Genomic DNA, 23827 nt, shown 5'->3' on the forward strand with positions numbered 1-23827 from the left:
CTCTCTATCTCTGCTTACATGGCTACCACTTTAGTTCAAACCCTCATCATCTCCCAGCTAGACTATTGTAATAGTCTCCTAATTGGCCTACTTGCCTCAAGTCTTTCCCTTCAAAGTATCCCTCACAGATGCCAAAGTGATTTTCCTGAAGTATAGTTCTGACCAAGTCACACCCCTGTTCAATAACTTGACTTTAAGATCAAATATTATTTCACCTTTCATACTTTTAAATTTTATATTTTTGTATAAATTTTATAATGTATATAATTTATAAATAAGTAAATATGCATCTATGGTGGGGGGGTATGCTCAAAAATTTTTTACTGATGGCTGCACAGACAGAAAATTTAGGAGATTATTGCTTTAGACCTTTAGCAGGTCACAGGTAGTGAAGGCCAGCTTTAGACCATGAACTGAAGGAAACTTAATAAGGCAGTAGCTGTCCTTCATTTTAGTGGGATAGCAAGTCTGTTGGACCAACACAAAGTCTGTCGATTGGGTATTATTGTTTTAAAATGATAATTTATGTGTGTGTATTTGAACAAGTCAGGGCAGTCTGGTCTCTCAGCTCAGTGCCCAAAGGGAAGGAACAGGACTAGCTCAGGTAGAGGAGTAAATAGATTTTCTGCTTCTATTTCTTACTGAAGGGCTAGAGTACAGCAGAGTCCAACCTTGAAAAAATAATCACATTTTTCCAGGTGTCATTTAGCCTATTACAAATTGAGTATTTAATGTGGTAGGCTTACTCTTCACCTTTCTGTGACTTCAGAGGGCAGAGTAGTTCTAGAGGATAATTAATTGGCAGTGAGCATTTTGGGGAACTTGTCTAACTTTCCTCTATAGAGGATAAGGTTATTCCCATTAATGCTTCATTGAGAAGGCTAAGGATATTTCCTGTGCTACTGTATATGAATTTACACCTCGCTGAGGATGAATGATATGGGGATAATTTGACTGCTTCTGTTATTGTGAATCCGGGTATTCCTTTGTATTGACTTACAAAGGAGCAAATTCAGTTGGAGAGGGGAACAGAAATCTTTCCTTCCCCAACTAGTGGGTAGAAGGGTTTCCTGTGAAACAGTCCTGACTCAGTTTGGTAAGGTTGCTCTGGTAGTATGCTAAATCCTAACTTCACCCTAGGATGGTTAAATGGTACTTCTTTTTTTTTTTTTAACTATTATGCTTTGGTAAAGATGAATGATAAGGAAAGAGGATGCAGTTTGAGTAGTTGATGATGGTAACAATCATCTGGAAATTAGGATTCCTAGGTTTTATTGTCAGTTCCAGCAGTGACTTGATAAGTATGAGTCATCTAGAACAATGTTTTCCAGCTACTATGTACCTGAACTAGTTCCCAGAAAACCTTTACAACCAAAAGTGTTTGCTTTGTAAGGCCTATACACTTAAAAAACCGACTGCTCTATCTTATTCCTCCCATCCTAGGTTTCTTCCTTCTCCCCAGCTGTCAGGCCTTGACCTCTGAACTTCTGAGTGGGATGAAGGTAGAATAGATTGTAGCATCTAGGATCTTTTTTTCACTATAAAGGGACTATCATGGGGATAGTAGTAATCCCCTATGACAGAGGACCTGTAAGAGAAGAATGACTGTATTTAACTGTCCTCTTTTGGAACTTCTGAAGGGAGTCAGGATACCACCAACATGACAGGGAAAGAAATAAGTATTAAAGGACTAGGGGGCTGGGAGAAAACACCACAATTAGCTTTTGCCCAGGGCACCCTGATGAATCCTACTTAACAGCCATTGAACCAATGAGAATCTTTGCTGCCTCACCTTCTTTTATTACTGAGAAATGTTTTAAGCAACTGTTCTTCCCCTTTTTCGATATTCCATAAGTTACAGGAGTTTGTACGGAGAGTATTTTCAAGCACAGAAGAGAAATAGGAAAGAAAGAAATCATGATCTAAGAGTGGCAGGAAAGAGAGTCTCAGTTTTACTTAAATTTCAGTTTAACAAATATTAAAACGCTAATTACCTATATGATATATGTTTGGACCAGCGGGTACAGAGGAGAGTCAGTCAGTCAGTTAGTCAACAGGCATTTATAAAGTACTTCCTATGTGCTAGGCACTCTGCTAAACACTGGGGATATAAAGAAAGATAAAAACATAGTTCCTGCCCTCAAGGAATTCCATTCTAATGGGGAGGCAGTATGCAAACAACTATGTACATACAAGATATATATAGGGAAATGAAAGGTAATTTGTGAGGCAAGAAACTAGGGAAAAGGGACTGGGAAAGGACTATTTCAGAAGGGAGGATTTAGAGTGTCTTGAAGGAGGCCATGTATGTAATTCAGGAGGTCTAGATGAGAACGGAGAAAATCAGAGTAGAGCTATGGAGTACAGTGTTCAAGGAACAATAAGATGGCCAGTGTCACTGAGTCACCAAGTAGTAGAGGAGACAAAATTATAAGAAGACTGAGAAGATAGGGAGTCAGGCTGTGAAGGTTTTTTAAGACCCAAACAGAAGATTTTTATTTGACTTGGAGGTAATAAGGAGTTTATTGGGTGGGTAGAGTTTGGGGGTGGGGTGACATGGTAAGACTTACGTTTTAAGATCACTTTGACAGTTGAGTGGAGGATAGATTGGACTGGAGAGACTTGAGACAGGGAGACTAACCAACAGTTTATTGTAATAGTCCAGGTGTGAGGTAGTGAGAGCTTGCACTAACAAGTAAGGTTGTGTGAGTGGAGAGAAGGGGACAGAGGTTAAGAAGGTAGAAATAACAAGACTTGACGATGGGAAGTGATATATGAGAGAGGGTGTGGAGTCAAGAAGACCCCAAAATTGTAACCTGTTTGACTGGATGGGTGGTGTACCTGCCACAGAAATAGGAAAGTCTGGAAGAGGAAAGTTAAGAAGAAAAGATATGAATTCTGTTTTGGACCTATTGAGTTTAAGATGTCTACAAGACGTCCAGTTCAAAATATCTAATAGGCAGGTGAAGATGCAAGACTAAAAGTTAGAAGAGACTAAACTGGGCTAGATAAAATCTGAGAATTATCTGCATAGAGATGGATGGTAATTGAATCCATGGTTGCTAATGAGATCACCCAAGCACCAAGTGAGATAATGTGTAGAGAGAAGGAGGGTCAGGAGAGAAATTTGGGGGATGGCCACGGAAAGGGAGAAGGAGAAAGCAGCGTCAAAACCTGGAATTAGAAACTATCCAGAAGAGAGTAAAGAGAGAACTGAGACAGTGATAATTGTAGAAGTTACTGTTTTAATATTTTTATTCCCGAGGTGTGAGCACAGAGCGGGGCGGGGGAGGGGGAATGGGGGTGCAGTTTTCAGGAAGGACTGAAAGTGGCCGGCAGCCATTTCAGGGATTGGGGGGCAAGTAGCTCATGCCTTGAGCGCCCTCTAGTGGTCCTAGTGTGCAGTGCAGCTCTGGAAAGTTGGAGAGTCCAGTGTTAAGGCAGAGTGCACTGCTCATTAGGGCACCATCAGATGATTGACTCGGATACTGCATTCTGCGTCATTCCAACCACCTCGACTAGTTTTTAAAAGAAATGACAGCTATCTCCCTGCATGTTTAAAGAACACAGTGTCAGCCTAGCCAGACTAAAGGGTCTTTGGAAGGATATAAAAAAATAGAATAATAACTCTCTTTGCCACCTTTATATCCAGTAACTCAGAATAAACAGAAAAGGTTTGAAGTAAATTAGAAGTTAGCATAGGGTCCTTCTGGATCTGAAATCAGATTCAACATTTGCTCTTTGATTAGTAAATAATATTTTCTAAGTGTTTAGTTTAGCTTGTCTTTTGGGGAAGTATGAACCAGATGTGGCTAATATTTTTCATTGCGTGGGAGCACACAAGGAGTATGTATTACAGTAATAATAACTCAAAAATTTTAATGTTCTAAGGTTTACAAAGTGCTTTCATCACAATAACTTGTGAAGTTATTGGGTAGGTAACAGAAATATTTTTATTCCCATTTTAGAGATGAGAAAAGTGAGGCTCAGAGAATATTAATGACTTAGCTATGGCCACACAGTAAGTGTTGGACATAGTACATGAATCTAATATTCTTTTCACTATACCACAATGCCTTTTTTAAAAGGATTTTTTATTATATATATAAATATATATGAAATATATTTTTTTTAAATTACCAGAAATCCACCTTCTCTCCCTCCTCTCCACCTCAACTGAGAGAAAAAGAAAACTAAAACCCCTGTTATAAATATATGTAGTCAAGGAAAACAAACTTCTGCATTGACCTTGTGCACAAAAAACAAAAACAAAAACATATCTCATTCTGCCCTCTCAGACCTTCACTTTTCTATCAGGAGGTGGGTATCATGTTTCATCATGAGTTCTCTGGAATTGTGATTGGTCATTGTGTTGATCACAGGTCCTAAATTTTTTAGAGTTGTTTGTCTTTAAAATATTGTTGTCATATAAATTGTTCTTCTTGTTCTGCTCAATTGACTATCAATTCATAAAAATTTTCCCAGGTTTCTTTGAAATCATCCATCCCATCCATTCTTTATTTCTTTTTTTTACATGTATATTCGTGCAAAATATATTTCCATGTTAGTCATGTTGTGAAAGAAAACACAGATCAAAAAAATGAAGTTTAAAAAGGTATGCTTTGCTCTGCATTCATATTCCATCAGTTCTTTCCCTGAAAACAAATAGCATTTTTATCATAACTCCTTCTTATAGGACTCAATCACATTTAGATACCATAACTTGTTTAGCCATTCCCCAGCTGATGTTAATTTCTAATTCCCCATTAGTTTCTAATTATTTGCTACTGCAAAAATAACTATAAATATTTTTGTGCAAATTTAAAGTTTATTTTGCTTAGGATTAATTCCCCCCTCCCTAATTTACCCCTTCTCTTATTCTCCTTTCTCCCTTCTTCCCTTTTTCTCCTACTTTCCTATTGGGCAAAAATGTATTTCTATACTTCTGTGAGTGTGCCCACATGTATTTGTATGTGTGTGTATCCTTTCCTCTTTTGACCAGTTCAGATGAGAATGGGGTTCAACTGTCAGCTGCTCCCCAACTTCTTGCTCGTTTTTATAGCCTTCTACTTGCATATCTCAGTTATGAGAGAAAATTTTCCCTAACCTTCCTCCCCTTTCCCCCGCAAAGTTTATTCCTTTTTCCTTCTCTTTCCATTCTCCTTTTAAGATGATCAAGATATTACAGAACCACTTCCAGACCTTCTATCTAATTGGACTCTCTCTGTGATTCCTGATAATAATTTGGGTCCAAAGGGGATACATGTATTGTCTTCCCATATTAGGTTTTAGGCAGTTTTCCTTGTTTAGTTCTTTATGATTATTCAGTCATGTTGACCTTTCTGTATTTCTCTTCATTCATGTGTTTGAAAAAATCTCTGGTCTTTTATTGGTACTATTTGGAAATCTTCTATTTCATTAAAGATCCATTTTTCTCTCTGTGTGATTATACTTAATTTTGCTGGGTAAGTTGTTCTTGGTTTTAAGTCTTTATCCATTGCTTTCTGGAATGTTATTCCAAACTCTCCTTTATGGGAACTGCTAAATCATATGTCATTCTAACTGACAACTCAGTAGCTGAATTCTTTTGTAACCCAGGCTTCTTTGGGCATGCCTAGTTCTAACATGGAGACACCTGAGCATACTTGCCTTCCTGTGCTTCTAGAAAACGGGCCTGGGGTTGTTTGTTTCTGTTCTGTATTCCTCCTTCTCTTCAGTTTCAGGTGCTAGAGGTGATCCTACTAGGAATTGGAGCCATGGCAACCTTGGAGCCAGGATTGCAGGTGGCATGGAAGTCGGAAGAATCCAGGAGTTCTGGGACTTGAGCCCCAGACTTGGACCTGCGACTGAGCTTTATGAAAACTGAGCTAAACTATGAAATTGATCCTTCTTTTCACTCAAGGGACTGAGATGTTGCAGGAGGGAGCATGATAAGTCTCCCTGAGTTGAGGGATTAAGTTTGTTTATTTGTGATTATGACCTTCTGAAGTGTAAAAGTTGACCTGATTGTTCATGGTCAAATGGAACTGGGATGTTGGGGACCACCCTCCTTATACTTGGGGAACACCATCTTGTGTGGGCTAGAACCGATGGAAGAGAGTTAAGCCCCCAAGCCCGTGAGGGGGAGTGGAGATCTGACCCTCACTCCTCTCCTTCCTGAGCCACCTGAATGGAGGGCCTAGCCGCTACTGTGTTGCATTTTCTTTCTGGCTGCTTGTCATGTTTTTTCTTTGACCTGGGAGCTCTGGATTTTGGCTATAATGTTTCCAGGAATTTTCATTTGGGCGTTTCTTTCTGGGAGACTAAGAGAATCTTTCCTTTTCCACTTTACCTTGCCGTTCTAAGAGATCTGGACAGTTTTCTTTTAAGATATCTTGAAATCTGATGTTTAAGCTTTTTTTTTTTTTTTTTTTTGGTGATAGTTTTCAGCCCAATGATTCCTAAATTATCTCTCCCCTAACTTTTCTAGGTCATTTGTTTTTGCTGTGAGATAGCTTCTGTTTTCTTCTTTTTTATCTTTTGTTTTAATATCTCTTGTCTTGTGGAGTCATTAGCTTCTATTTTAGTCCATTCTAATTATCAGGAAGTTTGTTGTTTGGCAAAGTTTTGTACCTCTTGTGCCACCTGTTAATTACCTTTCCAATTATTTCTTCCACCTACCTAGCTCTAATTTCTTTTCCATTTTTCCCTCTTAACACTCACTTTATTGGTCAAAAACTTTTTAAAAAACATTCTTACTTCATCTCTTCCAGAAATTCTAGTTGAATGTGTAGGGCTCCCAGCTTGAGCCGTCCCCAAGATCCTGAAATAAAACAATACTCAGTACCCCAAGAAAGCAGCAACAAGGCCAGCCCAAGCTGTTTTCCTTTGAGGCTGTGCTTGTAAATGTTTTAGAGTCATTCTTTTCTTTTTGGCTTTTTGTCTGAGCATCCCTGTCACTCTTTATGGGGAATTCTTATTTTGTTCCTTTATCTTTCCAGCCTAATCCCTGACTTTGGATCTGACTGTGCACTTCTGGGAGGAGTATATCAGACTGGGGACCTACAAGTATTCAGTGCTCCCAAAGTGATCTGATCGGGCAAAGTCTTGTCTCCTGATCTGAACTCTTCCAGTTTAGGACCTAGGTTTGAATTTGAGCAACAGTCTCATTTGAAGTTTCAATGGTTTGCTGCTGGACTCAGGCCTTCTCAGCCATCTACAAAGCTCTGCTAGTTCAGAGTGATGGAATTATAGGCTTCCCTTTGGTCTGGGATTCCTTCTCTGGTTATTGTCCTATAGGTTTCAGACAGCTAAAAGCTGGAACTGAGACCCTGCTCACCTCTTCTGGTCCAGGCCACACCTGCTGCTTGCTTTTGAGTTAGCCCCTTGCTTGGTACATAGTCTAGAGCCTGTGACAGCTTCTTATCCTAGAATACTACCTCTAAGCACAGGTTCCCCATAGTGTGCCATGGATCCATGACCTGAAACTCAGTAGTGAATGACAGAGGTGCCAGGTGACTCTTGTTCCCGCTCCCTACACAAATGTAGGTCCCTCTGTATCAGATCTAGGATCTATTTGCTTTTATTTGTTGTATGCCCTGGGTCAGACCATGATCCCAGAGTACACCGACCTTCCTCTCTGTCTTATTCCCACATGGGCTAGAAGAATTTTTTTAATGTTCTGATCAAGATTTGTTCTGGTGCATTTTCTAGATCCATTGGAGAAGTTGGCAGGGGGGTGGGAAGTACGTGCTCACTGCACTTCTTTATTCTACTCTGCCATCTATTTTATCTCTGCCTCCCACACTGCCTTTGTGACTAGGTAGTGCAAATCCATTTTATAGATCAGGAACCTGAGATCCAAAGACTTTAACTAACTTGTCCAAGGTCATCCAGGTTGTAAATAACAAATCTGGGTATCAAATCCAGGTCCTTTTGCTTCCAGTTCAGTGCATACCAGGTCACCTCTTTTCCTTTCAGCCCCTCTCCCTTCCCCCACTGCTCTTTCATGTTCACTGCTGTTCGTCCCAAGCCTAATTTTTGGTTGGGTAAGAGTAGAGGGCATGGGCACCTGGCTACTACTACTTGAAGGCTTGTTTGAATGACTATTCTCCAAGTACCCACTCCAAGTACCCAGCTTTGAGCTGCTGTTCACACTTGTGGTCTTTTTAATGTGTTCTCTTTTCCTAGGCATCTCCTGTGGAGAACACACTGGCTCCCTCCTTGCCTGGCAAAAATCCTCATCCCAATGAAGAACAAGTTGGATCAAAGGCTTCAATGGCCCTGAAAAGCCCTTTTTCCCATAACAAGCTACAGCACAAGTAAGTGGTAGAATGAAAAGCTATCCTGGGCTCCCAGGGGAGCCTTTCCCTTTGAGACCAGGCCCAGGCTATGGGATTGCTTTCTTCAAGGGCTTTTGTTTAGGAGTTAGATGATTGTTAATATAGGAAACCGATTTTCTGGACTTTCTCTTCTACTTACATAATCATGGGTATCCCCATTCTGCTTCTGTAGGACAGTGGCATTGTTAGGTCAAATTTTGACCTCTCCTTTAACCTTTGATGACTCAAGAAAGTCACTTAACTTGCCTCTTCTTGGTCTCCTGATCTTTTTTTGTTTTTGTTTCCTTTTTGTTTCTTTCTTTCTTCTTTTTTTTTGACTAGGTAGAAGAGACCATTCTTTGCCTCATTTCTTACCTAGCCTTAATCACTAGATGGACATTGCCTCAGACAAACTGAGCCTTGGGAAAGACCTTGGCTTAAAGGCCAAGGTCTTCCACTGAATATAGGGCCATCTCCAGTTGTCCCAATCTATATCTTGCCAGTGGCCCATATGGCTCTGGAGGAGAGTAAGGCTGGTGACTTTACACAGCCCTCCTTCACTCAAATCCAATTCACTTACAAGTTATGACATCTCTTTCCTGATCTTTCTCTTCAAAAAAGAACAAACTAACTAACCAGGATGGAATTGGATTAGATGTTTCCTAAAATCCCTTCAGAGAACCTAGGTGGTAAAGTGGATAGAGCATCAGACTTGAAATCAGGAAGACTCATTTTCATGAACTTAAATCAGGCCTCAGACACTTACTAGCTGTGTGACTCTGGGCAAGTCACTTAATCCTGTTCGCTTTAGTTTCCACATCTGTAAAATGAACTGGAGAAGGAAATGGCAAACCACTCTAGTATCTTTGCCAAGAAAACCCTAAACGGGGTCACAAAGAGTCAGACAGGACTGAAGAATAACAAAGTCCCTTCAAGCCCTAAATCTATTATTAAATAAATGAAGCCTTTCCAAATAGGAAGTGGTCAGTCTTCTGAATTCCTTTCATATTTGTTGTGGCCTGTACTGTTAATTTGCCACTTGATTATCAATTGCTTTGTTTTGCTATTCTGTCTTTGAATGTGTCATGGTCATAAGATTATAGGATTTTAGAACTAGAAAAGACCTTAGCGATCATCTAGGCACCTTATTTTACACAGGTAGAACTTAAAGCCTACAGAGGGGAAGTGAAGGAGGTGATAAGTGGCAGAGGTGAGATTCTCTCCATAACTCATCTATAAGCTACAAGATCTGCATCCTGGAAGCAGTGGGACTTGCTGATCCCGGGAGGCTAGATGGGATTGGAAAAGTAGAAAGACAAAGATTCAGGGTAGAGAGAAGAAAGAATAGCATGAAGAGAGGCAGGGAGGCTGGAATAATATGGCATGGTCATGTGATAGTGAGCTAGTTTGCTTAGAAGAGAACCTATTTATCAATTCTTTTTAGGGAAAAGGGTGTTGTAAATGACTAAATTTTTCAGATAACTAAAATTTATCCCTTTAAACTTCAAAAACAAATTTAATTTAAACTATTTGCATGTAAATCTTTCTAAAATGTATCCTTTATCTCCCTATGTTAGTAAATTACGTAAAATCCTTCACTAAGGTTCACAAAACCAGCTCTGTAAATTCAGGATTGCAAATTCTAGCTAGAAAGAAATTCATATGAAAAAGAAAGGTAAGGGCTCAGTGTGTGTGAGTTCAGTATGAGCTAGCAGTGTGACTTGGAAGGCAAAAGAACTGAAGTGATCTTGGGCTTCATTAATAGAAATGGAGTATCCAGAGTAAAGACAGACATTGTCACACTGTCTTCTAATTTGGTCAGAATACTTCTGGACTATGTTCTTGGTATCACCTGCTAGAAAGAACACTGCCAGCTAGAGCCTCTCTGGAGGAGGTGATCAAGTTGTGAGAGGATTGCAAGCTATGCTCTACAGGGAGGGATTGGAGGCAATAGAGATACTTCAGCCTGGAGAAGAGATGACTTAAGGGTCATGATTTCTGCCTCCAGGCATCTGAAGGCATATGTAAGTTAGGTCCCAAATGGGACAGGCCCTGGACTGTGACTTCACTCGTATATAGAACTCCAGGCTGAGGAAACTCTCTACCGGTACAAGTCAGCATCTTCTCTAACTGAGGGTCTTAGAAGGACTCTTAAGACTTTGAGAAGTGAAATGACTTCCCAGGGTCACATAGTATGTGTCTTAAGTAGGACTTGAACCTGGGTTTTCCCGGTTTCAAGGCTGACTTTCTCATAAATACATAATATTGACTGTGCCCTCTCAATACTGCCTTTCCCTTCAGAACCCATCTGCTTGGGAAACCCTCGAGAATGAAACAGACAAGGCTTATATTTGTTGCTTCCCCTTGATATCCCTATTCCTCAGCCCCTCTTGACCTCTTCCTCTCTCTCTATCCCACACAGTTCTGAGGGCCCCACATTCCTCCCATCACTTCCATGCATCCCTTCCATCTACCTGTATTTCCTGGAAGAAGTGCTGTCAAATTAGTGACAGATATTCAATGTATAGATACCTTTCTCTTTTTTTAACCAAAAATATATTTATTCCATGTAAAAGAAAAGAACCTAACAGCTAACATTGATATGATGCTTTAAGGTTTACAAAGTACATTAATTAGGACTACAATTCTGTGAATTAGGGACTACAGATGAAGAAGCTGAGGTACAGGGAAATAATGTGACTTGCCCATGGTCACACAGCTACTAAGTGTCATTGACAGAATTTGAACTCAGATCTTCCTGACATCAAATCCAACCCTTTATCCACTAAACCAAGGGTGGGGAACCTGTGGCCTCAAGGCTTTCTAGGCCCTCAAATGCAGCCCTTTGAATCCAAACTTCACAGAACAAATTCCCTTCATAAAAGGGAATTTGTTCTATAAATTGTTCTATAAAACTTGGACTCAGTCAAAAGGCCTCATGCAAGGACCTAGAAGGTCACATGTGGCCTCAAGGCCACAGCTTCGCCACCCCTGCACTAAACCAAGTTATCTCTCAGAAGAAGAATTCTACTTATTCTATTTCACCCCAGAGGGCAGAAGTAGGAGCAATAGGAGAAAGTTGCAGAGAGAAAAATTTTAGTTTGAAAAAAATTTCATAATTGCAGCTATCCAAAAGTAGAATGGGCTTCCTCAGAACAAGGTGAGTTCCCCATCACTGGAGATTTCCATGCAGAGGATAAATGTTCTAGTGAGGAATACAACTCAAGAAAGGGTTGGCCAGATGGCTTCTTACATTACTTCTTCAGTGTCCAAAATACTATGATTCTAAAATATATGAATATTCCAAACATAATTTAATTTTACTTGATTACTCTGAGTCCCCAATGTGACCATCATTTATTTTATTACCCTAAAACACTTCCATGCATTTACTAAGGAACTCTTGAGGGATACAGGGCAAGTTGCTCCTGCACTAAATATCCCCAACTCCTGTGCTCTTCTGATTAGCATATCTCTCCTATTCTGTTCTCTGTCAGTCTCTGTCATTCCGCACTTCTTGTACCATGTCATCATGTCAGTGTATGTGCTTCCAGCAGTTCCTCTGCTGCTCCTGCAGGGATCAGCCAGCCACTTGATAGTCCCTCATTAGCAGCCTTCCATGTCACTCCTGAAATCACAGCTATTTTAACAGTACTTAATGGGTGATTTGGGGGATAATAGAAGCCAATGTCTGGTTTGCCTGAGGACCTTCAAAACTATTTTACCAAGGAATGAATAGGAGTGGATCCACACAAATGAGTCCTAACCCTTTTCTTTCTTTTTTGCTATAAGGGATGAGATGGCAGAAAGCATCTGTGACCCCCCAAGAGAAGATGCCACAGCTATTATCTGTGGCCTGACTGTTGAGCTATCTAACCTCAAGTAAGGACTTGCTTTTGCATCAGGGAAGGGGACAGTAGTACTCTCTACAAATATGGGAATGTGAGAGGAAGAAGGGAAAGGGTGAATACTTCTGTCAGGGTCTACAGCAAGATGTGAATCAACAATAAGAAGGCAAAGAAAATACATCCCAAGGTAAATCCACCTGCAAACCACCAAACCTATATCCTACCTGCCCAGGCATGTAGGTCATATCTCTCTGGTGGATATCCTGAAGTTTCTCATGAACATAACAATGATGACGACAATGACTCACATCCATTTTCCTCACAGCAGCCCTTGGAGAAAGGAAGAGTAGTTCTTTTTATCTCCATTTAACAGATTAGACAGCTAGTACTCACAGAGGTAATAAGATCAGCCAGAGCCATCAGACATTAGACATTTGGGCCAAGACTTGAAACCAGCTTTGCTTGGAACCAAGATCAGGTCTGTTTCAATTATCATAATAATGGTAACTTACATTTCTATAAGCACTTTAATTTTATATGGACTGATTTCCTCCCATCCACCCTAGGACATAGTTATGTCAATTTTACAGATGAGGAAACTAAGTCTAGGAAAGGTTAAACAATTTTCCCAGGATTATTCAACTTTGGGATGGCTAAGTGGCAAGTGGATAGAGTGCTGGTCGTGAAGCCAGGAAGACTCATCTTCCTGGGTTCAAATCTGGCCTCAGACACTTACTAGCTGTGTGACCCAGGGCAAGTCCTGTTTGCCTCAGTTTTCTCATCTGTCAAATGAGCTAGAGAAGGAAATGGGAAACCACTCCAGCGTCTCTGCCAAGAAAACTTCAAATAGGGGAGCAGAGTCAAGATGGCATAAAATACCTGTAAAAAAAGACTCTCAACAAATTCTAGAGCAGCAGAAGCCACAGAACAACGGAATGGAGGAGATTTCCAGCCCACGGTGATCTGGAAGGCCGACAGGAAAGGTCTGTCACACTAGATGCGGAGTGGAGCCCAGCTCAGCCTTGGCCACATGGCACCAGGAAGAGCAAGGCCAGAGCAGACTTTGGGGACAGAATCTCCGGTAGCTTGCAGATCCCTGAACCCACAGGCACCAAAGGTCAGTGAGAGGGCTTTTTCCATCAGAGGGAGAAGGGAGCAGGGTCCTTCCCAAACCCTGGCCCCAGGCGTGGTGGCCCAGCAGCCAGGGTCCATTGTTAGAGTGGCTCAGCTTAAAGCCCCTGGGAGAATTGAGCATCTGATCTGAATCTCAGCCCTTTGTGGTCCTGGGGCATGGTGGAGCTGGAGGCCCCTGAGGAGCAAACTCCTCTCCCTTGATTGTGCCACCTTGGGGGAACTGAGAACTTACAGGTCCCCAGAGTATACCCTACTCTTAACAAAGGACCCAAAAGTCAAGTAACTAGTTGGGAAAATGCCCAAAAAAGGGAAAAAAAATAAGACTAGAGAAGGTTACTTTCTTGGTGAACAGGTATTTTTTCCCATCCTTTTGGATGAGGAAGAACAACGTTTACCATCAGGGTAAGACATAAAAGTCAAGGCTTCTGCATCCAAAACCTCCAAAATAAATATGCAATGGTCCCAGGCCATGGAAGAGCTCAAAAGGGATTTTGAAAATCAAGTAAGAGAGGTGGAAGAAAAATTGGGAAGAGAAATGAGAGTGATGCAAGAAAATCATGAAAAGTGAGTCAACAGCTTGCTAAAGGAGACCCAGAAAAAATGCTGAAGAAAATAACACCTTTAAAAATAGACTAATTCAATTGGCAAAAGAGGTCTAAAAAGTCAGTGAGGAGAAGCATGCTTTAAAAGCAGAATTAGCCAAATGGAAAAGGAGGTTCAAAAGCTCACTGAAGAAAATCGTTCTTTAAAAATTAGAATGGAACAGATGGAAGTCAATGACTTTATGAGAAACCAAGAAATTACAAAACAAAACCAAAAGGATGAAAAAAATGGAAGATAATGTGAAATATCTCATTGGAAAAACAACTGACCTGGAAAATAGATCCAGAAGAGACAATTTGAAAGTTATGGGACTACCTGAAAGCCATGATCAAAAAAAGGGCCTAGACATCATCTTTCATGAAAGTATCAAGGAAAATTGCCCTGATATTCTCAAACCAGAGGGCAAAACAAATCTTGAAAGAATCTGCCAGTCACCTCCTGAAAGAGATCCAAAAAGAGAAACTCCTAAGAATATTATAGCCAAATTCCAGAATTCCCAGGTCAAGGAGAAAATATTGCAAGCAGCTAGAAAGAAACCAAGTATTGTGGAAATATAATCAGGATAACATGAGATCCAGCAGCTTGTACATTAAGGGATGAAAGGGCTTGGAATATGATATTCCAGAAGTCAAAGGATTAAAACCTAGTATTAAAACCAAGAATCATCTACCCAGCAAAAGTGAGTATAATACTTCAGGGGAGAAAATGATCATTCAATGAAACAGAGGACTTTCAAGCATTCTTGATGAAAAGACCAGAGCTGAAAAGAAAATTTGACTTTCAAGCACAAGAATCAAGAGAAGCATGAAAAGGTAAACAGGAAAGAGAAATCACAAGGGACTTAGTAAAGTTGAACTGTTTACATTCCTTCATGGAAAGATAATATTTGTAACTCTTGAAGCTTTTCTCAGTATCTGGGTAGTTGGAAGGATTACACACACACACACACACACACACACACACACACACACAGCACAGGATGAGTTGAATAGGAGACCATATCTAAAAAAATAAAATTAAGGGATGAGAGAGGAATATATTGGAAGGAGAAAGGGAGAAATGGAATGGGACAAATTATCTCTCATAGAAGAGAAAAGGAAAAGCTTTTCCAATGGAGGGGAAAGGGGTGAGGTGAAAGGGAAAAAGTGAAGCTTACTCTCATCACATTTGGCTCAAGGAAGGAATAACATGCACACTGAATTTGGCATGAAAATCTATCTTACACTACAGGAAAGTAGGGGAAAAGGGGATAGCAGGGTGGGGGGGATGATGGAAGGGAAGGCAAATGCGAGGAGGGAACAATTAGAAATAAGCACTCTTGGGGAGGGACAAGGTCAAAAGAGAAAATAGAAGAAATGGGCAGAATAGGATGGAGGGAAATACAGTTAGTCTTACACAACATGACTATTATGGAAGTCATTTGCAAAACTACACATATATAACCTATATTGAATTGGTTGCCTTCTCAATGGGGATGGGTGAGGAGGAAGGAAGGAAGAGAAGTTGGAACTCAAAGTTTTAGGAACAAATGTTGAGAATTGTTTTTGTATATAACTGGGAAATAAGAAATACAGGTAATGGGATATAGAAATTTATCTTGCCCTACAGAACAAGAGAGAAGATGGGGATAAGGGAAAGGAGGGGTGTTAGAAGGGAGGGCACATTGGTGAAAGGGGCAATCAGAATGCAAGGAATTTTGGGGTGGGGGGAGGGGAGAGATGGGGAGAAAATTTGGAACTCAAAACTTTGTAGAAATGAATGTTGAAAACTTAAAACAAATTTTAAAAAAACTGAAGAGTCGGACACAATTGAACAATAAATAACATTCCTCTAGGATTTAGAGCTGAGATTTGAATACAGTTCTACTTTTAGTCCAGTGCTACTTACCACTGAACCACTATGATGGAAATACTTTGATTAGAGACTAGGGGGATCATGGGTATATATTCTTCTGTTGTATGGTCTGCCTCTTGATTACTAGTCAATTTGGGGGGAGATTGCCTTAACCTCATCACTAATCTCCCATTTTGTTACTGTATTCCTTTTCAAGTCACCATGTTCTTAGAAAGATTTAGAAGAGTCACAATTTGGGGACTGTAAAGAGGGATTTTGTTGTTGGGGTTTTTTAACTTTAATAGGTTTATATTGTTCTGGTTTAGTAATAAAAATAGCTAACATTAATGTAGCACTTTCAAGTTTATGGAGTATTTTACATGTGTCATTTGATTCTCACATCAAACCTGGAAGAGGTAGGGAATATTATTGTCTCCATTTTATGGTGAGGAAACTGATACTGAGAGGCTAAGTGACTTGCTTAGGATCACATAACTTAGGAAGTATTCCTGGTAGGATTTGAACTCAGCTCTTCCTAACTCCAAGTCCAGCACTCAATCCACTAAGTCACCAAACTGCCCATGAGGATGATAGTGTGGAAGATAATAACTCATTTCAGTTTCCCCCATTCTTTTTTAGCCGACTGATCATGACTGCTCACAGGGACCTGGAATCCTTCAGACGCCTAAAGCACCGAAAGGGAAAAGCAGCTGGGAAGCAGCCCCCCTACCAATTTCCCTATCCCCCAAAGGGAATGACACATTGCTCCAATCCTGTGAAAAAATGGAAGAAGTAAAGCTGCAGGATCACTTGAAAAAGACAGTTCAGGTGGCTCAGACCTTAGAGCCTCTTCAAGGTTTATGTGTTTTTCTTTCCTTCCAGGTATTAGAAGGTCTTTCAAAGTGGAGTGTTTAACTTAGACCATCTGAGGCAACTGTTCTCTCTCTTTCTATGAAACAGATGTTTAAAAGACTTCTTAACAGTCTTTGGTAAAAAAACAATGAAGCCTGAATATAATTTTCTGGGACCATTCCCAATTATTATTTTCCTCTCCAAGATCTGATGCCCTTTAGGGGCATCAGAATATCTCAGGATTAGTCTCTTCAATTACTAAGAGTGGGGCCTTACTGCTTTCTTGAGAAACTAAAAGTGATTGTTGCCATACAAGATGAAAATAAACTAAAATTGTAAAGAGATGAGAGATTCTTGGCCTCATCCAGGGGTCCTTCTCTGTAGCTTTTCTTATTTAGAAAGGAAGTTTTGGTTGTAATTTGTGGCTTGAGCCAAATAACATTGTTAGTTTCTGCAGTGAAAGCCCAGGCCATTCAAGTCCAACTGATGTCTCTTAATAGGAAGGCTTGTTCAACTTTTCTGCAGATGGAGGGAGTCCCAGTGGTCCTGGGAATAAACCCAAGGGGCCAGTGGGAATACAAGATGTTTATCTTGATTTGCAAATTTCAGGTCATTTGGTTAAGTTTGTTGAAGGTTCAGTATTTGTGTCTTTCCTGGAAGAGGAAAAGGCCTCCTTTGTTTGTTAGATCTTTGCCTATCCCTTGATTTCCATATAGTTCTCGTTTAAAACAGCATTAATAAATGAGAATCTTTAAGTAAGCTGTGGCTTATAATTAAAATATTTCTGTTTGCTAATGATGCATTATTTCATCTAAATAATGTTATCTATAATAACCTCTGTTTTTCTCACCCTGCTGAGCAGGACATTTAATTCATTTCTTGTATGAACTACATACAAAATCCCCAGGAAATGAAGAAAAGAATGGAAAACTGATGGGGCACAAAGGAGGATTGGGAATTTCCATACATCATCCAGCAAGTCACTTCATTTCAGCAAAGCACTATGCTCAGCTGTGGGGTATACAAAGAAATATCCTAGGAATATATGTATGTATGTGTATATACATATATATAACAGAGAGATATATATGTATATATCTCATAAAGAGATACGTGTATATGTGTGTACACACACACATCACACAGAGCCAGTATTCAGCTTCCTCCTGAATAAGCCATGATAGACTAACCTCATCTCCTTTTCTGACAGGGTTAATTAGATTGGGGAATGCTATGGAATATGATTTACCTATATTTTAGCAAAACATTTAACAAAGTCCTTCATGGCTTTTTTGGGGGGACAACATGGAGTGCTATTTGCTAGTACAGTTAGGTGAATGTGGAATTTTGTTTGATTAATGTGGAGTTTATTAATTGACCATAACCTAGGAAATAGCTCTTAATGGTGCAACTTCAGCTTGGATGATCTGTAAGGGATCTGTCCTTGGCCCTGTACTGTAACATTTTGATCAAAAAATTGGAGAGATAACATGCTTATTCAATTTACAGATGACACAAAGCTAAGAGGGATAACTAATATGATGGATGACAAGGCCAGGATACAAGAAAATTTGGACAGCTTTGCACATTTGGCTAAACCTAATAAATATACATTTTAATAGGGATAAATGTAAAGCTTTAGATTTGAATTCAAAAAATTAACTTGAATGTCAAGTATTAAACTCATTAGCTTTCCCCTAAACCATGGGTAACGAATCCGTGGCCTTCTAGGTCCTTTGACTGAGACCAAGTTTTACAGAACAAATCTTTTTATGAAGGGGATTTGTTCTCTGAAGTTTGGATTCAGTCAAAGGGCCACACTTGAGAACCTAGAGGGCCACATACGGCCTTGAGGTCGCAGGTTCCCCATCCCTGCCCTAAATCTTCCCCTCTCTTACCTTCCCTGTTTATTGTAGAAGCCAACACTGTCCCCCCAATCCCTCAGGTTTATAACCTAAGAGTCAGCTTGGATTACTCACTATCTCTCACACACACCCATATTCAGTCTGTCAATTTCACCTTTGCAACATCTGTTGAAAATGCCTCCTTCTCTCCTCTGACACTGCTGCCACTTTAGTGCAGGCCCTCCCCACCTCGCATGGATTATTGTAATAGCTGCTGGTAGGTCTGCCTGTCCCAAATGTCTCCCCACTCCAATCCATCCTTTAATCATCCCCTAAAGTAATTTTCCCTAAAACACTGGTCCAGTCATGTCACCACCATCCCTTCCCCATTCAATAAACTTCAGCGGGTCCCTGTTGCCTTCAGGATAAAATACAAAATGCCCTATTTGGCATTCAAAGTCCTTCATAACCTAGCCACCTCCTCCCTTCCAGTCTTCTTATACTTTATTCCCCAACGGGTACGCTTTGATCCAGTGACGCTGGCCTTCTAGTTAATGTTCCATGAACAACGTACTCCCACACTCCCATCTCTTAGCTCTGAGCATTTTCTCTGGCTGTACCCCATACTTGGAATGCTCTCCCTCCTTCATTCTGACCACTAGCCTCCCTGGCTTCCTTTTTAAGTCCCTACTAAAATTCCACCTTCTACAGGAAGCCTTTCCCAACCCATCTTAATTACAGGGACTTTCCTCCATTATTTCCTATTTATCTTGTATATAGCTTGCTTTGTGTATATTTGTTTGCATACGGAATGCTTTACGAATTTGCATGTCATCCTTGTGCAGGGTCCATGCTAATCCCTGTATCATTCTAATTTTAGTATATGTGCTGCCCAGTTAACTTGTACTTTACTAGACTAGATTTCTTTTTCTTTCTCTCTCTTTTTCTTTCTTTCCTTCGATTCTTTCTTCCTTTCTTTTTTTCATAAAACTTTAAACTTAGTTCACTGTGAAGCTCATAGATTGGACCACAATAGGTCCCTGGCCAAGCTCCACTTAATGGCTGTATTTTGGGCTTAAAGTGAATGTCAGTGGTGAGGGTCTTCCCCTCCCAACTTCATTTTTTTTCCCAATTAAAGGGGTCCCTTAGAACACAGCATGCCAGTACCATCCATGCAGTTCCACAGGCATAAGTTGCCTTAGCCACATGTGTTCCTATATACACCTTGCTGCCATTGTACCATTGTTTCCACATTTCCCCTGGACTCTCTGTATACTTGTGGAGTGCCGGCCAGACTTGGTTGAAGAATATTTGTAGTTACTATTCTCACAATGTCTAGGCATGAGCTAATTCTTTTTAGGGATTGCTATTAATAGGAGACACATCAATGTGAGGGCAGCTCCTGAGCTATGGTTTGAGGAGTGCAAAACTGGCTGCTACCCTCTGGGGAAGTAGCCCAGATGGGAGATGTTATTCTGATAAAAAGATAACTAGAGATTCTGGAAAGGTTATTTGATAGGGATAAGAAGCCAGACTGCAAGGCACAAGTGAATGATAAGGAAGTAGAGGCAGCAAGCATAGAAATTTGGCAGTGAAGGGAAAAAAGAGGACTAGGCCGATAGGCTAAAGGCGTGGTGGGGTCAAAGGGATGAGAATCAAGTTTAGGGATTTAAGGGTGGGGTTCAGGAGAGGAGAATAGATTTGTAGGGCAGGCTATCAGTCTTTGCCAGGCAGGTGCTAAATGCTGGGGATAGAGAAACTAGTCCCTGCTGTCAAGGAGCTTACAGTCTAAAAGGGGAGACAGTGTGCAAATAGCTATATACAAATAGATTAAAAAAAAAAAAGATAAACACAAGATAAGCTGACAATACAGAGAAGGCACTAGGGGGACAAGGAAAGGCTTCTTGTAGAAGGTCAGATTTTAGTTGATACCTGAAGGAAGCCAAAAAAAAACCAGTGGGCTGAGGGAAGGAGTCAGCAAGGACACAGAACTTGGAGAGCTGAAAGGCCCCTCAGCAGCCGTGGTGCACCATGGCTGACAGAGAACATCCTACCTGACAAAGAACATCCACTGCAATAACAGAAGGCTACCCAGTCTTTACTGGAAGACCTTCAGTGAAGGGCAATCCTCTGGCTCAGAGGCAGCAACCCACCCTGCTTTGTTCTGATTTGGAAGAAGTGTTGAAATCCAGCCCAGCTGCTCCTCTCTTCAACTTCTTCTACCCACCGTTTCTGGGCCTCTCCTTGGTAACAAACAGAACGAGTCTGATCCCTTCTGACATGACAGCCCTTCAAGGACTTGCAGATAAAAATGTCCCCAATGAATGTTCCCATCCCCAGCTCCTTTAACCTATCCTTATTTGTCCTGGCTTCTTAGTCTTTCATTGTTCTTGTGGCCTTCTTCAGCTTCTCTCCTACTTAATCATCATCCTTAGTAAAATGTACTGGCCAGGACTGAACACAGTACCTAAATAGTGTCTGAATGGGGCCAAGTAGAGCATGCCTTTCACCCACTCCTTCCTGGGAGTTGTCAACATACAGCCCAAGACTACATGAGTTTTTTTGGCTGCTCTATTCTCCCTGTTGACTCATATTGAGCAAACATTCCACTAAACTGCAGATCTTTTACATGCTTTCTAACCATGACTTCACCATCTTAGCATTTGTATGGTTGATTTCTTAAACCCAAGTATAAGACTTTATATCATAATAATAATAGTAATAGTAGTGGTAATAATAACGGCTAACATTTATATAGCACTTACTCTGTGCCAGGCATTGTGCTAAGTGCTTTATAGTTATCTCATTTGATCCTCACAACAGCCCTAGGAGGTAGGTGCTATTATTCTCCCCGTTTTACAGATGACAAAAGTGAGGCAAACAGGTTAAATGAATTGCCCAGGGTATCTGAGGCTGGAATGGAACTCAGATCTTCCCGACTCCAGGCTCAGGGCTCTATCTACTGTACCATCCACATTCATCACTATCAGATTTAGTTTTATTAGGCTAGAAGATTGGGCTGAATTTATCAAAACTTTTAAAATCCTGTCTGTCATTCAGATCATTAACTATCTCTCCTAGCTTTAAGTCATTTATAAATTGGAGAAGGATGCTATCCATGCCTTTATTCAAGTCATTAATAAAAATGTTCAGTAGCATAGAGCCAAACACAGGTCCTTGGCACACTTCATTAGTAACTTTTTAAGTTGAATAGAATGACTGCCCTTTGCTTTTGGTCATTCAGCCAGTTCCAAATCCACCTCACTGTACTAGTGTCTAGCCCATATTTCTCCATCTTCTCCACAAGAAGAGCTTGAGAGGTTTTATCAGATTAATTGCTAAAATCCAGGTAACTGTAACTCTATGAAAAACATTTTCATATAGTTCAGAAAGGTCTGGCAAGAGCTATTATTGGTGAAGCTATGCTAACTCTCTTCAATCTCTGCTTTCTTGTCTTAACTTACCATCTCTTTAAAGATGCATTTTTCAAATTTTCCCCAAAATTGAGGTCATTATCATTGACTTCAAATTTTTAGGTTTCACTCTTTCCTCTTTAAAAAAAATTAGAACATTCAAGCCCTGAAGTACTTCATTCATTCACCCAGATGTTTTGAATATGCTTGACAGTGGTTCAGAAATCATACCTGCTAGTTCTTTTAGTCCCTAAGTATATTGTTCCTTTGGGCCAAGTGACTTGAATTTATCAAGGCCAGGTCAATGCTCTCTTAACTATCCCCTTATTGATCTTGAGTTATCAAATCCCTGTTAGCCATTTTTGATTCTGCCTTTTCTGGTCCAAAGGTCATTTTCCTTGGCAGAGAAAACAAAAGTAAAATTAAAAATTGCGCGGCTCTGTCTTGTCTTTGTTGCTAGCTGCCACCCTGGGCCGTGTTCTTATCCCAAGCTAAAAATAAATACTCTGTGTTGTTGGTTATTTCTCTGCGGATCCACATCAACCTATTCAGACAACTTGTTTTTCCTTATTGTCAGAATTTTTTCTCTGTGCTAGTCCAGCTTCATTCTTAGAAGTTCTATCCTTCCTTAGCCAACTTCTCCTATGGAATTTTAGTCCATATGATCCAATCCGTCCTTGCTTTGAAGCTTTTAAAAATCTGTTCTCAAAATCTAGGGTGAGCAGAATTGTCAGACTGTCAGACATCTTTTCTCACTTTCCCTATCCAACAAAAATAGGAATACTTACAACAAAAGATACAAAAGTAAAAAAAAAAAACCCAACAAAGTATGCTCATTTTCTCCCAAGGGTTCTGTTGTTTCCAACCTAACCCCTGGTTCCTTCCTGATGATGAGAATAAAAGCCAGAACAGTCTTTTTCTTACTGGCTCTTTCACCTTTTGAAGGATGACATTATTAAGGTCAATTAGTTATTAGCTGCTCTGATTTTGCTTCAGTAGAGAGGATGCCTGAAAATTCATGAAAAAAGATGATTGAAGGAGCAAGGTTATGGAAGTTATGGAGATCAGTGAGATCAAGGACACAAATTAATGGGTTAGCTTTCTTTCGAAAGGAGGGCCACCTCTTCTGAGACTGGAGAAAAGAATAGGAGGATGTCATGAGAGGTTTAGAGAAGTGAAGGAGGGAACCTGACTGAGCTCTTCTCAGTAAAGAAAGAAGTAAGGTTGTCCTTTTAGAGTGAGTTAGGGCTAAGGGCTGGAGAAAGTAAGTGCTTTTCTGTTGTTTAATTTTCTTGCTCTGTGTGTTTCTTTTGTGGACACGTACACTCATATTCATCTCTTCCTTAGACCAGTAACTACTTTAAGGCTAGGGGTTATTTCACATTTAGTAGACTGTCTCATTTCCCATAAGTGTTTGACTGCCTGAATAAACAGAAAGTTGGCTTCTTGACATCCTACTCAAAGCTAGCTCTATTCACTCAGGCACACCATATGAAAATGGGACCAACTATCCATAAGTCACCATCCATAAGGCTGGGAATAGAAAATTTTGGATTTCTTTCAGATTGAGGTTCACCTAGCTACCCGATGCTGATGCCTCCCATTCATAGGCCCAAAGCAGACTGGTCTTTTTCCCATTGGCCCTGCAAACCTCAGAGACTCTGGAAGAGGGAAAAGGGGATTCCCCTGACCCTAGGCTACTCTGTGTATCATAGAGAACATCACTTGGAAGTAGTCCTTACTCTTACAATCGCCTCAGATTTTATTTTGGGAGGTGATAAGAAACATCATAGTCAGGCATCCATAAGTCCTCCCTTTCACTAACTTGGTAGTTCACTTAATCTCTGGGATTCTCAGTTTTTCTACTGTATAATGAGGGATTGGATTAGATGACATCTACAGCTTCTTTCTCTGAAGGTCTTTGAGTCTACCTCTATTTATGCTAATAAGAATTCACATTCACTTGTATGTTTCTTCGTAAGTGTTCTAAATTCTTCTCT

The 23827-nt window shown here is 40.3% G+C and overlaps 1 protein-coding gene and 1 non-coding gene across 2 annotated transcripts in view; one reads left to right on the forward strand and one right to left on the reverse strand.

Annotated features, from left to right (window-relative positions):
- BRME1 (break repair meiotic recombinase recruitment factor 1) overlaps positions 1-17351 on the forward strand; it is a 43216-nt gene extending 25865 nt beyond the window's left edge. The window contains 3 exon segments of the mRNA XM_072602131.1: positions 8170-8300; positions 12093-12182; positions 16358-17351. Coding sequence (XP_072458232.1) covers positions 8170-8300; positions 12093-12182; positions 16358-16514 — 378 coding nt within the window. The 3' untranslated portion in view covers positions 16515-17351.
- A 1863-nt stretch (positions 17352-19214) lies between these two features.
- LOC140502883 (U6 spliceosomal RNA) lies at positions 19215-19321 on the reverse strand. Its single transcript, XR_011966614.1, has one exon. It is a non-coding gene; the product is annotated as a U6 spliceosomal RNA (small nuclear RNA).
- Positions 19322-23827: the final 4506 nt, after the last annotated feature.

The sequence above is a fragment of the Notamacropus eugenii genome, chromosome 4, assembly GCF_028372415.1.
Source record: "Notamacropus eugenii isolate mMacEug1 chromosome 4, mMacEug1.pri_v2, whole genome shotgun sequence".
Classification (NCBI taxonomy): Eukaryota; Metazoa; Chordata; class Mammalia; order Diprotodontia; family Macropodidae; genus Notamacropus; species Notamacropus eugenii.